Source organism: Lupinus angustifolius, chromosome LG11 (genome assembly GCF_001865875.1).
Source record: "Lupinus angustifolius cultivar Tanjil chromosome LG11, LupAngTanjil_v1.0, whole genome shotgun sequence".
Classification (NCBI taxonomy): domain Eukaryota; kingdom Viridiplantae; phylum Streptophyta; class Magnoliopsida; order Fabales; family Fabaceae; genus Lupinus; species Lupinus angustifolius.
The window spans coordinates 1,008,788-1,024,959 of NC_032019.1; the positions used below are offsets into that span (position 1 = coordinate 1,008,788).

General features: G+C 32.2%; 3 protein-coding genes across 4 annotated transcripts; 2 read left to right on the top strand and 1 right to left on the bottom strand.

Moving 5' to 3' along the window:
- LOC109359271 (early nodulin-16-like) lies at window positions 443-2,217 on the bottom strand. Its single transcript, XM_019603878.1, has 2 exons — window positions 1,831-2,217; window positions 443-1,081 (listed from the first exon to the last, which is right to left on the bottom strand). Exons 1-2 carry the CDS (start codon window positions 2,027-2,029, stop codon window positions 567-569), a joined length of 714 nt encoding a protein of 237 aa, XP_019459423.1. The 5' UTR covers window positions 2,030-2,217; the 3' UTR covers window positions 443-566.
- LOC109359998 (G2/mitotic-specific cyclin S13-7-like) lies at window positions 5,944-8,618 on the top strand. The gene is made up of 9 exons (XM_019604726.1): window positions 5,944-5,995; window positions 6,427-6,538; window positions 6,629-6,683; window positions 6,803-7,018; window positions 7,177-7,308; window positions 7,395-7,643; window positions 7,734-7,895; window positions 8,006-8,187; window positions 8,300-8,618. Exons 1-9 carry the CDS (start codon window positions 5,944-5,946, stop codon window positions 8,433-8,435), a joined length of 1,296 nt encoding a protein of 431 aa, XP_019460271.1. The 3' UTR covers window positions 8,436-8,618.
- On the top strand, window positions 9,670-15,160 carry LOC109359996 (stomatal closure-related actin-binding protein 1-like). 2 transcript variants are annotated; one of them, XM_019604719.1, is made up of 13 exons: window positions 9,670-9,832; window positions 10,219-10,521; window positions 10,692-10,820; window positions 10,965-11,057; window positions 11,762-11,902; window positions 12,007-12,075; window positions 12,809-12,892; window positions 13,159-13,339; window positions 13,467-13,583; window positions 13,883-13,941; window positions 14,271-14,405; window positions 14,584-14,733; window positions 14,968-15,160. In XM_019604719.1, exons 2-13 carry the CDS (start codon window positions 10,240-10,242, stop codon window positions 15,010-15,012), a joined length of 1,485 nt encoding a protein of 494 aa, XP_019460264.1. In that variant the 5' UTR covers window positions 9,670-9,832; window positions 10,219-10,239; the 3' UTR covers window positions 15,013-15,160. The 2 variants fall into 2 exon arrangements, with proteins under 2 accessions (XP_019460264.1, XP_019460263.1); XM_019604718.1 differs by having other exon boundaries at window positions 9,670-9,864; window positions 10,221-10,521; window positions 14,968-15,159.

The following is a 16,172-nucleotide window of genomic DNA, read 5'->3' on the forward strand; positions in this document are numbered from 1 at the left end:
CTGTTATAATTTACGTTGATTCAAGTGATACATGTTTGATTCTTCTCTAAGTAAGGTATTGGGTTCGAGTCTTATGGATAACGTCAGGAGAGTTAGCCCCACATACTTATGGATGTTCGCGGCTCGAATAGTATTATCTCCAGTACAAGAATACAGTTGAGAAACCAAAAAATATTATAGGAAGATATTTGGTTGGGAAACTTACCATATGACTTCCCTTTCTTTTTTTAGTGTGATTTTTGTTGCTATGCCTTGAAGATTAGTGTGATCATGGATGGTGATGATTTGTAATGGCGTTAAGCATTTTGAAGTAAATCATTTAAGCTCATACATGTTTCAACACATTTGAGTAGCAGATACTTCAAAGTTGTAAAAATTCATTCATGTAGCAGAGACAATTACAACTTTACCTATAAAAGAAATGTTTAATCATAATCACAGATTCACAATGTGCATGGAATATTAATAGTTTGAGACCCATATGTCAATAAAAGATGCAAATGTAATCAAATAATAACTTTTATACAACAATATATCTACTATATCCTAGTTCACAATCCAATCCATCAAGTAAATAAAACTATCCCAATCAAAATAAGAGACCCATAAATTTTGTTGTGAAGTTGTTGTGCATGCTTTGACATTGAATCAGAACTAGATTTGTCTTTGGTGTTGTCATCACTAGCATTCTCATCTTCTTTGGGGTGGCTGAAATTGGAAGGAACAATTGTGTCTGGTGCTGAATCATCACCTCCAGAAACTGGACTAGTAGTAGGAGATGTAGAATCTTGATCTGGTGAATTTTTAAGACTCTTTGGCAATCCTTGACCATGAGTTACATTAATTTTGAAGTGTTGACCATTTTTGCATTGGTCACCATCATAGTCACTTGAAAAGAAATATGTTATACCTTCCTTTACCAAAGGAACTGCAACAGATACATCATGTGTCTCAGTGTTGGATGGATCAGAAGCTGACCATTGTACTGTGTCCTTGTCTTGAGCATCATTATAGTCACATTGTTTGTATGTGTTCAAATTGTATGTTTGAACTACAGAGTGGTTATTGTCTGTGTTGAAAACTGCATTAACAAAATCAACAAAGTAAGTTAATTGCTGAGTTTGATTCCATAATGGAGTAACTGAGTAAAGATATGAGAAATGGTTTGCATTATATGATTCCATAATGTATTTTTAATTGAGTAACATTAACATATAAGGATATATAACATATATGTCAAAACATTTATCAAATGATGTAAATGAATCATAAACACTAAGTTGTGAAGAAAACACAGAAAAGTTACAGGATGAGTACTGAGAAATATCATTAAATTGACCTTTATTCCCTATCATATACTTTGGTCAATCTAATTAGAAATTGTTAAATTAGTGTGACATTTTTAGTCTATATAAAAACATATTAATGCAGATTTGAGATCATGTCAAAGAACTGAAACTAGAAAATTCATGCCATAAGAAGTTATTCATGCCATATGAGCTTGTTTTATATAGATAGAGAGACCCTTGTTATTTTGAGGTCATATCTAGTATTCAGAGTTTGCCTCGATTTGGTATCGCGGCCCGCACCGAAACAGTGCTTTACCCCTAGATGTCCAGTCAACTGTTGCGCCTAAACGCATTTCGGGGAGAACCAGCTAGCTTTGGGCACGAGTGACATTTCACCCCTAACCACAACTCATGAGCAGATTCTATATATGTATATATGTACCTCAAAGATTAATGATCAATTTTCTCAAATACTCACTGGTTTGAAAGGCATCACAATTATAAGCAGAAAAACATGATGAAGTATCTATGAAAAACTTACTGAGAAAATCTCCCAAGCTGAACTCTTTACTAGAAACCCACTTCTGATAATTGACATCAGGGTTCATAGTATTATCAAACCAACCCAAAGAATCTCCAACTGTATAATTCTTGTAACTTTCAACAGATCCTAAGAAACATAAGAAGAGGAGGGTAAGACAAGAGAAAAGAAAATCAGAAGTGCTTCTTCTCTTTTCCATTATTATTGAGATTTGTGAATGTGAAGCTACTAGCTATTAGGAAGGTACTATAGGAAAACTTGATTTATATAACTGACTTAAAGGAATGATAATGTGATATTGTTGTTATTCTTATGCTGCCAGCTATAGTGTGATTTTGTATGAAGCCCTGGCTTTCCACTGAATTACTAAAATAGTCACTTTCCCATGTTCATCACAATAATTTTTTTTGTTTTTGACAGGTATCCTCGCACCGGAGCAATCATGTCCGAGCCGAGAATATCTACATGTATGTGGGGCTAACTCTTTCAACGGGCATTTTTTCTATCCACAAGACTCGAACTCGGATTCTTACTTAAGGGAAATCAAACATGTACCACTTGAATCAACACCCGTTGGTGTTCATCTCAATGATTAAGAAAAGAGAACAAATTCTGTGTGGATAAAAGCTAGAAAGGAAAACCAAGTTACAAGTTTCACAAGTTCCACAAGTTCCAAAAGGTAAAATCTCATTCCCAACATTCATGTTATCATGTTTGCAATATTAAGCAAAATAATCTATTTCGGATAAGTGATTGTTCCTCTCAGTGTCAATCACAACAATTAAACTTTTAACATTTTGGTATTTCTAAAATCTATCATCTTACACGACTAAACCAACATTTTTATTGGTATGTAATATCAGTGTAAGATCTATCATCTTACACGACTTATTTCATATCGACATATATATTAATTTGGATGGCACGTGGCCATATTTAATATGTGAGCCTTACTAATATAGATTGGTTACACTGGAAATGGCATGAAATGTCACTCATTTAATAACTCTTGCCTATGTTGTATCTTTGTTCTTTAGTTCATTGTTCGAAAATGGTACACAATTATTTTGTATTAAATCAATGTGTCGGTGCAACAACTACAATTAGATATGACTTTGCATTTAGCAAGTACCAGTGATTAGTTGGTACTGAAAGTGATGCCCAAATTCTAATGTAATCTTATATATTTCAGCTATCATTTCGATCAAATATGGAATTAAAATTTATTGATTGGTGACCTCAAATCCACATTTTGCTGGCATGAATTTAATTTTCCAACATGTAGTCAAAATATTGTTTAATATATATTAGTAGTTAGTATACAATTAAAAATAAAATTTGAAAATGGTTGTAATATACATATATAGTTCTTATACTTTATAAACATAATAAGAATAATGAAATACAATAGGAAGAGTTTTAATTCTCTATTCTTTCTCTTTCTTTCTTCTTTTAAGTTTTTCTTTTTCATTCATGCATCCTTTCATACTTATTGATTCATGAAAAATATTTCATTATTGACTCCTACCGTTTTAACACATAATTTTACTACTTCATGTATAATTTGTAAAACTGACAGCACAAAGATCAAACAAAGTATATAACTACTTGGGACTATACCTTTAACTAGAAAATCTTTAACCAATAGCTTGTATGAGATTGGTCACTTTCAGATGAGGATCTGCTGTCCCCAATTATGTTTCTAACTACGTTCTTGACAAATCACAATGAAACAAAACTGATAAAATTATGAATATTTAATTTTTTTTTAACTGACATGACATAATATAATTGGTCTGGGATAGGATCTAGAATAGCGTTTGGGACAGCAGATCCTTATCCAGTCAACTTGAGGCTAACTCTCTATGAATAGTCACGAGAATGGGTTGGGAAAAAGCATTGATCCAGCTATTATCACATGCAGCATGTGTTTCCCCACAAAACTACACATTTATCTTACACTTAACCTATGCATAACAAAAACATTAGGACCCGGTTTTTATTAACATATATGGTTTTGCTCGGATCCATCAAACGTGTATATACATCATTCCATTATTCCAAGTTACATGTGATGAGTACTTTGAACTATCTTTGATGAGTATTCCAAGTTACCTCTTTCTGTGGTACCCATTTGTTACATAATGATACTCCCATCAAGGTACAAGTTTCACATTCCCAAATGGTATGTCACTTCATATCTCAAGTCGATTAGAATGCTTCATTTTATTACTTTTCATTTTTAATTTTTTTATTTTATCTACGTGTTAATATATGATTGACTTGATACCGAAAATGGGATACCTTTAGAGACGGGTGATCCCATCCATATATGTACCCCTTCTTTAAAGCTATAATTATGATGTTGGGCTTTTCCTAGTGAACCACTTGTTTATCTTGGGCTATAGTTATAGTTTATCTTTCCTAGTGCGTGTCTTTTTTGGAAGGACAAGGCCGAATCATTTTTCTCTTCACTCCCATAATCATAATAATTCTAGGGAGATAATAAAACAATCTAATAGTGTAAATATTTATACATAATTACTATTTTTTTTAAAAAATCAATGATGATTAAATGTGAATGATGAATAATTCAATAACAACGTATAAAACTCATAAACACTATTAGTACATACATTTTTTCTAATAATAAAATATGTAGTATTCTGTGTACTACAAAGGGTATTCTCACCTTTTTGGGTAAAGAACTAATCTCTTCTGAAATTTATGATTACCTCACAACAAGTGTCGCTCTTAGAAATCGAACATTCGACATTAGTGATGAAATATGTCTTATACCACTAGACTATTGTCTTGTTCGTAAAAAAATATATAGTATACAAGAATACATAATTATAGCCCCCAAATAAAATTTGGAGAAAAAAAAATACATAATTATTAACAAAATTAATAAAATATTTACATAATAATGAAAAAACTTATTAGTTTTTTGAACTTGCAACACTCCTACACTTACTATAAGAAAAACTCAGTTATATTTCAAGTAATGTTGGATTTAATTTTCCAATTTACACTTTGCTTTAAAACATGGATAGTGTTCAATCAGAACATCTTATCTTATTATTATAAGATTAGTCCTCTCAATTAAAAATTGTACACACCAACTTAAACTCAAGATTTCCCTAAGGAAAAATATACGTACCAGACAATAAATTCCAAAATAAGATAGTAATAAGAAACAAATAATATTGCAAAATATCTCATCCTCGCCATTATTCTTATTATTTTATATTAAAGTTAAATAAGTAGATAAATTTAATGTTGAATATTAATAACCAATGCGTTATTATAACATAAAGTATTTCTAAATGGGGTAAATAGTTAATGAGATGCAATAATTTATAAAATCATCCAATAAATATAATAATAATATGTTTTTGGTAAAGATTAATATAAAAGAAAGTGAAAGACCCAAACAATCTGGAATAGTACGGTTAAATCCAGAGAATGAGCGTTGGATGAGTAACGGCTAGTAAAAAACGGTGAGAATAAGAATAACAATGATCCGGTTAATTTTTTAATGTGTCTTTTGAGCATTGTTATATCCTTCTACTAAATTTTATTACTAATCCTCCTACGCATTTGTCACTTGTAATCCGATTATTAATAATTATCTTATTATAACATATGTTATCTTTTTATTATGGGTATGAGGATTAATAGGAAAATATATCATTTTCCTTCCACTATATATAAAAGGATAAAAATGTTTTGTTTTCTCTATATTTTTGTAGTATTTAGAATCATTACTCCACAAAGAAAGTAAATAAAAGATATTGTGGCCGTTGGATGAGTCCAAAAGAATAAAGGGTGAGGATTAAAGAAAAAATGGACCGTTGGAAGTTGGTAATGTGATATATAAACACAAACATTGCAACATGGAAGAACCCAAACGTTGTTGCATTGAGAAAGAAAGAGAGAGAGAGAAAGTTTTGAAAATTGAATGTTATAGCGGTGGCGACTAATCAAGAACAAGACGGTGGAGACCAACGTAACAATCGTCTCCGTTTGTTTCTATCTTCCTTGTTCTCCACTTTCGGTGGCGTTTTCACTACCACTTCTTCTCAATTTCAACAACAATCTCACTCGGTTATGGCTTCTATAGCTCATTCTAATGTTGTTGCTGAACCACAACACCCTAAAGGTATGAACTTCTTGTGCTTTTCTCTAATTTTTTAGTTCACTGTTTCAATTTATTTGATTAAAGTATTGAACTTTTTGTGATTTTATGGATACCCAGTTTGAGTTTTGTTGAATACTTGATTGGATTCTGGAATTTTCGATTTTATGTTTTCAACGTTCATAATTTCCACAACCACTTATTCATTTCTTATCCCTTTGGAAGCTTCAACCCTTTGAAATTTCTAATTTGTTGAGATCTTGATCTTAGTAGTTAATTAACCTTTCTTGTTAAACTTATTCTTTCTTTCTGTTATTACACATTGTTCTGAAAGAAAATCTTTGTTACTGTTAGGTGAGAATAAGCAAAAGAATGAAGTTAATTAACCTTTCTTGATAAAGTTATTCTTTGTTCTTCATTTTTCATTTCTGAAAGAAAATATTTGTTATTGTTAGGTGAGAATAAGCAAAAGAATGAAGGAAGAAATAGGAGGGTACTTAAGGATATTGGTAATCTTGTTGTTAAGCAAGTAGATCCTGTTGCTAATGTGCCTAAGCGTATCACAAGGTGCTGAGATATTCTTGGTGTTTTTTTCCTTCACAAGTTTCAACTCTTCTCATTTTATCTTACACTTAATTTCATTTTATCTTCTCACAGGAACCATGGTTGTCAAATGTTGGCTAATGCTCAAGCAGCAGCAGAGAAAAACAAGGTTTCCCATTTTCACTTATTTTTCTCTCCAAAGGATCATTCTTTTTATTTCCTTATTCTGGTTTTTAAAATATCTGTCCCACTAAACTCTTCTTGACTCATTTTTTTGTTATTTTCAAGAAGCCAAACAGTGATGTAGGAAACTTGGTTGCTGTAACAAAGGTGGAACAAACTAAGAAGCCAACAGAACCTGAGGTTATTATCATCAGCTCTGATGATGAAGAGGAACAAAAGGAGAAGGAAGTTGTTAAAGGAGGAAGAAAGACAAGAGAAAAGGTTGCTGTTAGGGGAAAGAACAATAAGGCCTTCAGTGCTGTCCTATCAGCTAGAAGCAAGGTAATTTCTATTTCTATAAGCAGAAGTTACTTTATTCATTGTATTATTACTTTTACTGTTTTACACATAAGCATTGATTTAGCATCCAACATTGTTGTTGCTAATGTTGTTGATGAAATAATTGTAGTCTAACACAATTTGGGGTGCCCTTTTCTCAGGCTGCTTGTGGATTTACTCACAAGCCAAAAGATTTGGTATTGGTAGATGACATTGACATTGCTGATATTGCCAATGAATTGGAAGCAGTGGAGTATCTTGATGACATTTATAAGTTCTACAAGCTAACTGAGGTAATGAATCTTCTATATAAGGTTTTTCTTATTTCTTACTCCTCTTCCTTATTATCTAATATGCATATTTGACATTGCTGACATAGGATGATGGTCGAGTGCATGATTACATGCCTTCGCAGCCCGACATCAACATCAAGATGCGATCAATTCTGTTTGATTGGTTAATAGAAGTGCATCGAAAGTTCGAACTCATGCCGGAGACTCTCTATTTGACACTCAATATAGTCGACCGATTCTTATCAATGAAGGCTGTACCTAGAAGGGAACTTCAATTAGTTGGTATCAGTTCAATGTTGATGGCTTGCAAGTATGAAGAAATATGGGCACCAGAGGTGTGGAATCACAATTCCTCCTTAGATTGACATTATGTTTTTATAACCTTTTAATCCATTGACTGATATTATTTTAAAAAATCATGATAGGTTAATGACTTTGTATGCATATCTGACAATGCATATGTTAGAGAAAACATTCTCATCATGGAGAAAACAATCTTGAGTAAGCTTGAGTGGTATCTAACCGTTCCTACAACTTATGTCTTCCTTGTTCGGTATATCAAAGCCTCTACCCCCTCTGATAAAAAGGTATATCTTTTACATAGTTTTATGCTTTAAGGTTACTTTGACTACCATAATATTCTAAGTGCTGTGTAATGTTATGTTCTAAATAAATGTGGACTTTTTTGTCAATGTAGATTGAGGACATGGTGTTTTTTCTTGCTGAGCTTAGTTTGATGGATTACCCTCTTGTGATCTCATACTGCCCTTCTATGATTGCTGCATCTGCTGTATATGCTGCTAGATGCACCCTTGGAAGGAGCCCTTATTGGACCGAGACTCTAGAACACTACACAGGCTATTATGAGGAACAACTAAGGTGTGATATACATATTTTAACAAATGTTATTTGGACATGCAACTAGAGTGATAAAGTGTTATCTTGAATGTACATTATGAACTGACTTTATGAGATTTTATCTATGGTGTAGGGATTGTGCTAAACTCATGGTCAACTTTCATTCTTTTGCTCCAGAAAGTAAGCTTAGGGCTGTTTACAAGAAATTCAGTAGTCTTGAGCATAGTGCTGTTGCTCTTGTTACTCCAACAAAAAACTTGTTAGCATAGTCATTAAGTGTTTGTGTGGAGAAAGATCATTGTTGATATGATGATCTGTTTAGCTTCATTTTCTTGATGGGTCTGTAAAAAAAAATTGTGTGAGATCAAAGGTGGTTTGAGTTCTCATGTAGTCATGGATTTGTAAAGAAGAGTATGTTATGATGTTTGCAAAAGGTGTTTTGATTTGTAGATTAAAAGCATGTTAGTGGATCATATTAATGAATGATACTAGTTATATAGTGGAATTGAGACATTAACAAATCTACTGTAACAAAAGAGTATAACTATAAATTTGATATATATATATATATATAATATATATATATATATATAGTTAGATATATCTATTGATATTGGTAGATGATAGATTTAGATATTGATAAATTTAGATATTGAATAGAGATATATATGCATTGATATTGATAGAAAACAGATTTAGATATTGATTGATTTAGATAATAATTAAAAGTAAAAAATGTGTAGCTTTCTGCCAGAATTATTAAAGTAAAATAATGGAAACTCTCAGTGCTTGTCATAAACTCCTCAACCTGAAGGTTAGGCCTGGACTCGTAATTTATGGGCTGTTTTTGGCATACACCATATATTAAAATAAAACTCACCGTGGGTTGTGGCATAAAATGGATTTGAAGTTCTTTTCATTGACTCAAATAACTAACTTAGAAAGCAATTTATATCAGATAAATATTACAAAGAAGTTGACAAGCTATGGTAAATGGGAGTGAGTCAAGTAATTATCAATTATCATTACATATTATTATTATGATTAAGCATGACAATATGTCATATAGAAATAGAATTTTCCTAGCAAATTTTTTATTATTATTACTAGACTTACCCAACATCATTATATTATTAGTGATTTTTGTAGACATGTAATCCAGTCACTTTAACTTTATTTAAACAAATAATTTTCAATACAAAGTCAAATTCAGATTTTTTAGTGATATATAACTCAAAGTACAGGAAGAGTTGCATGCAAAGGTGCAGTTCATCACCAAGAAGACGTTAATATAATAGTGTAATGTCCATCTAATCTTCAGAAAGACTAAAATTCAAGATTTCAATGTTTGATAATGATACTTATTGAGATAAATAATTCACCGAAAAATATTTTGATATTATAAAAAAAAGGTGTTAGTTGATCTTAGGAAGAAGGTAACTAACAAACACATAACAAAGACAACTGAAAACATTGACACTAACAAAGGAGGGGGCCACATCTTTTTTCATTTCTCTTTCCCCCTTTCTCTTTTGCATTTGTCATTTCCTCTTTTCAAAAACCAAGCTACAATCTTTTTTCTCCAAACACATTATTCTCACTACTGCTACTTCCATCTTTCAAATCAGAGCAACCAATTTGCATCTTATCCTATAATTACAACCTTAACTACCTTTTTTTCCTATCTTCTCATGTTCTGTAAGTTAAAGCTTCACTTTTTGTCTCTTCTGTTGGCTTTTTCCCTTCATTGCTTCAACTGAAAAATGTAAAAGTGAAGGAAGGAAAAAGGATTAGGGTTTAGTATTTTGATTGTTAAAAAGCTCTTAAAAAAAGTATCTTTACTTCAATAATAACAAAGAAGCTTAATGGGTAGTGGTATTTATATTTATAACTCTGACTTTTGGGATTTCATTATGTTTAGTAGGAGTAATTTGTTCTGTTTATGGATTACCTGAGTTAATGTTTAGTTTTTCTTTTCATATTCTAAACTTATAATTATAACATAATCAATTTTCAATTATCTTAGCTAAAGTTTGCATTTTTGTGTCTAGCAGAGGTAATTGGTTGCAAAAAATGACAAGGGTGACCCCTGATTTTGGTTATACAATGCAAAAAGAGGCAGTGCCTGCTGTATCTTCCGATGTCGTATTTGCTTCAAGTCAGTTTCCTAGTTACAGAATTGGTCCTAACAATCAAATAATGGAGACAGAGGGTGATCCAAAAGCACTATCTATGAAGGAGGTTGTTGCACATGAGACTGCACAGTTGTTGGAACAGAAGAATCGTCTCTCGGTTCGAGACCTTGCCAGTAAATTTGAGAAGGGTTTGGCTGCTGCTGCTAAGTTGTCTGAGGAGGTTACCCTTCTTTCTATTAAATTCAATTTCTTAACTTATCCTAGAGCTATAGAATTTGCAAGTTTTTTGTTATGTAACTTGTTTTATTATGTTTTCCATTGAAGTATCAGTGGTTCTTAGATTCCAATGAAATCCATGCCCTTTATTTTAACTAAGCTGGTGAAATTCAGGCTAGACTTAGGCAAGCAGCATCATTGGAAAAACATGTTCTTATGAAGAAACTTAGGGATGCACTTGAATCCTTAAAAGGGCGTGTCGCTGGAAGAAATAAGGATGACGTAGAGGAAGCTATTGCTATGGTTAGTGCCTTTCTCGTAAAATATATATATATTATATTTCTACCTAATAAACAGATGTTCATATACACTCCATTCTTTTGTTTTTTAATAGAATGTTCATTCTCGCACATTAAGCAATTATAGCTTATTTTGTACACTCTTCAGGTTGAAGCTTTAGCAGTTCAGTTGACTCAAAGGGAAGGGGAACTGATACAAGAGAAGGCAGAGGTGAAGAAGCTGACGAATTTCCTTAAGCAGGTGATGTTAACATCTTTGAACTATTTTTGGTAATTTTTAGAAGAAGAAATTTTATTAGAAATAGGAAAAGAAATGATTAAAAAGGAGAAAAATATATCCTTTCTATCAGATTCTGAAGAAAACACAAGACCAAACATGGCATAAAAAATAACTCCAGCCCCTCTCTGTGTCTACTAGATAATTCCATTAAATAAAACTGTGTTGAGCTCCAAAAAGATGTCGTAAAATTTAATCTATACCATCAAAAAAATTAGCACCAGGTTCCTCCTTAAACTTGCAAATCGCAAGTTCTCTGCATCAATCATATGCATTAAGGGTCTGTTTGGGAGCTAGTTTTTGAAGGGGAAGGGAAGGGAAGCCATATTTTTCAATTTTACATTAAGAGAGAAATAAGGAATGCTAAGGTAGATTTCATAATAATCTATCATTCTATTCCTTATTTATTAACGCTCTTAATTTAAAATTGAAAAATGTGTCTTCCCTTCCCTTCAAAAAGCAATTACCAAACAAAGCTAAAGGACAGCGTAAATTGTGCAGCACACGGCTCCTTTGATTCTGATAATCACTGGAATTGTTGTGTATTGATGCCACTATTTACATAAATACATTAGCTTACATGTTATAAAATTGGCGTTTATATCTTCTATGCATGGCTTCATAAAGAAGTTTCCCTTTTAAATGTTGAGAGTGAGATTCATTTGTAGGCTTCTGAAGATGCTAAGAAACTTGTTGATGAGGAAAGAGCTTTTGCTCGTGCTGAAATAGATGATGCCAGAGCAGCAGTTCAGAGAGTGGAAGAGGCACTTAAGGAACATGAAAGAATGTCTCAAGCTTCAGGAAAACAGGTTTGTGCTGTTTGCTTTTCATTGTCATGCTTTAAAATAAAGGAATTTGAATATGTCCTTGTGCAGTTTTTATTTTAACAAAATTTGGCTCATTGGGACTTTAGGACCTGGAACAATTGATGAAGGAGGTCCAAGAGGCTCGAAGAATCAAAATGTTGCATCAGCCAAGCAAGGTATATACTGAATACTTGTCCCTATTTTGTCTCGTCCAAATCGTGTAATAATAACAATAATAATTGGAATGCCAAATGTCTTCTCTTTTTCTTAGTTCCAGTGCCCCCACTCTCATGTTTTGAGTTCTCTTGCATGCTTAGTGGCAGTAGATTTGGGCGCTAATTTGTTTTTTAATCATAAAGTGAATGGAGCCAGGGCTGAAAATTCTTTAGGAAAATACGTTGTTATATGCAGTATTCCTATGTATTAAGTTAGAAATTTTGTAGCATTTTATTCTGTATTGGATAAAGGAGTTGAGTTATCCTAATGTTCGTGTGCCATAATTTTCTGTTGCATATATATGAAATTTACCATCAATCTGTTTGTCTTGTTGGCCTCTGAGAAGAGCTACTCTATTGTACTATTAAGTTGTGGTGATGTGTAACCACCGCTACCTTACAAATATCAAGAGTTTGAATCAATTGAATGTATCGTGCCTAAGAAGGCATAGAATGGCTCCAACGCTAAGATAGTTTCTGGAATATTAGTGTAGTTAATGTGTGTTCCGGGAATATTAGTGTAGTTAATGTGTGTTCCGGGAATATTAGTGTTATATTCATTGCTGACATTGTTCTCCTCCATTAAATTGGTTTTCTTCCTCTTATTTTCTTCAACTTCATATTTCCATATTATTAACATTTTCATCAAGTTATTTCAAGGAAATGAATTCATTGATTGGTGATTGATTTGTAGGTTATGGATATGGAGCACGAGCTTCGAGCATTGAGGGTTCAACTTGCAGAGAAGAATAGACATTATCTCCGACTTCAAAAAGAGGTATTATTGCCCTTTTATGCCATGTTGAAGATATTATGATGAACAGTGTCCTTGGAGTTCTATGATATACTCGAAATGATAAGCAATAATTGGTGCTTGTTGGTTTATTAAGTAGATTGTTATGGAGAATTAAATTATGGTTTGAAGTTGATCTATGTTTTTGTCTGGATTGAATGATAAGTTTCTTTAATTAAATTTAGGATCTATATGATTGTCTTCCATTGTAAGAGATTCTTTCAGTGACTATCCTTTATGGTACTTCTCAGTTAGTCAGGACGAAGAAACGGGAGGAAAACACACTACATTTATATGAACTAGAAGGGACCGAAACATTAGGTTCTTATTTGCAAATACATCCTTGCTCTGATAACGCCCCCGAGGTTTCAAAATGTTCAATTCAGTGGTATCGTGTATCACCTGATGAAGCCAAGAAAGAACTTATTTCAGGTACATCTGCCTGAAATATTGCTATGCATGATGAATACCTTTTAAAGATTGTTATAAAATGTATCATCTATTAGGTTCCCTTTTTTGTATATTTGCTTATCACACAATTGAACATTTTCTTTCGCAGGAGCTACGAAGTCGGTTTATGCCCCTGAACCTTTTGATGTTGGATGCATATTGCAAGTTGATATTATTTCAGAAGGCCAGCACACAACACTTTCAACCACTGGTCCAATAGATCCAGGTCTTGTTCCAATTCTGAATCATCCTCATGTTTTGGTTCTTAGTTTCTTTTTTGGGCACCTCTCTTTGTACTTTCAGCTTAGTTTTTTTAGTTCCTGGGGATTTCTTATCCTCCTCATATTGTACTATTATCCTCTCTCTCTATATATATATTTCTTTTATGAAAAAAGAGGCGTGGTTTCTATTTAGAAAAAGGTTTCTTATCTTCCTATGTAATGTTGTTCGTATTAAATTTTAGAGATGAACATGTTTCATTGTGCAATCAAGTTTCGCTTAAGTTTTTCTTTTATTCTTATGCAGCTGCTGGTTTGGGAACCTATGTAGAGGCACTTGTGCGAAAACATGACACTGAATTCAATGTATGTTCTTTTAACTTCTACCTAAGAATCAATGAGACATCGGGAAGCAAGTATTTTGAATTTTTGTATACGCTTATCATTGATCACTTTTATGCCTATTTTATAGCTTACCTGACAGTGTTCCTGGCCAACCTGTAGAAAAAAAAGAGAAATTTCTATACAGAATGTTGTGTTTCAATTAAGTCTGTACTGTTCCGTGCTTGTCACTGCGGTCTTATAATCAAAATTTCAATTAAAAGTAGTGTTTAGTTGTGGTAAAGTGTAGTTGTATTCAGCTTTTTTGTTCAGGTTTCGATATTAACATGGTAGTTGTGTTCAATACTTGGCAGGTGGTTGTAACTCAGACGAATGGTTCACATCATCCAACTGAATCTATTCATGTACTTCATGTCGGAAAGATGCGGATGAAACTCTGTAAAGGAAGGGCAACAATTGCCAAAGCATACTATTCAAATTCAATGCAGGTATTCCAAATTGTCGATGACTCGATGCTGCCTAGATCTCAATGATTCTCGTTCATTGAAGTTGTTTTTTTCTGTGCATAAAAGCCTTCAGCTGTTTTTGTGTCCAAATTTTGATATTTACCTTCTTTCATTTCATGTCATTCGCGATAAACTGAAACTTCAGTCTTGTTTTGTTTAGCTCTGTGGAGTTCGAGGAGGTGGAAATGCAGTGGCTCAGGCACTATTTTGGCGGCTAAAGCAAGGGCATTTTTTTGTATTAGCTTTTGAATCAGAACGAGAAAGGAATGCAGCTATCATGCTTGCAAGGAGGTTTGCATTTGACTGTAATGTAAGTCTTCTGAACAATATATAAGTTTAGCTAAAGAATTTTACTTTTTTAGAGTGTTAGTTAGCTCTAGCACAACAGTAAGATTGTTTACATTGTAATCCGAAGATCATGGGTTCGAATCTTGGAAACAACATATTCACTCGAGGGTAAGGCTGCGTACAGCTACCCTCCTCAGACGAGTTTAGAATTTGAGAAGTCTTTGATTGTTCTGAGCATATATATATATAATGACAGATAATGGTTGGTGGACCAGATGACAGAGCTCCTTTAGTGACATGATGAGCCTCCTTACCTCACCTGTAATTATCTGAGTTTTTGTACCATGTAATATAAGTGTGTAACATTAATATATATATACATATATATATATATATGCCTTGTTATTGTGGTAAATTTGTAATGAATCATACCTTGAGGTCTGAATCTCTTAATGTAATTTTGTGAGTGAAAGTTTGAGAGGTTATATTATAGAATTGGGCTTCCTAATAAGTTGTACTATTTGATTGGACAGGAAATGTGTGAATTTCTCACTTTATGATATTCATTCTAGATATAATATATAGTCCAATGCTAATTCTGCACATGTGGTGTTGCAATATTTATGGTGAAGATGATGATGAAGAAGGATAAATGTTTATTTTTTAAATTAAAATAATTCGATGTTGTTTTTGTTTTAATATATTGGACAAAATAATAAAAGAAAATGGCATCATGGTGAGTTTTACAAAATTCTAATGATTTATAATTATACACATATATGTGGTTACGTTAGTGTAACATGATCAAATTTGTTAACATTACAGAAAAACGGCTCTATGTTTTAAAAATTAGGGACTAAAATAGTAATTTAAATTTATTAAAGATTAAGTTGTATTCACGAAAAACTAAATGACTAATTATTGAATAACTATTTAAAACTAAAAACTTATTAAAAAAACCTTAAAAAAAGAAGTTAGAAGAAATAATGTAATAAATTTATCACACATTAATATCATATAGTTATTTATTTTGCTTTCCATGATATATAAACAATAGTTGTTTATATGTGATTAATGCGTACACTCCGCGTGGTCGGTGGATACAACGACTCCATGTAGTAAATAATTAAAACCTCAATCAACGGCTACCTCTGTGTCGATCCGCATTCTTATTTTTTCTGATATATATTATTTCTTGTTATATTTAAAAAAATAAATAATTTAATATAAGAAATGTTACATAGAAATTTAATTGAAACCAAAGTTGTATTAATCAAATATAGAATTGATGAATAAAAGATAAAAATAAGAAAATGAATAGAAAAAATAATAATGTATTGTAAAAAAGAATAAAATTAATATTTGGAAATTTACGATAATTATCATTAGAGGATGAGTTACAAGAAGATAATTTCAGAACGTAAAAAAATTATATCATCGTAATTATTTATAATTTTGATT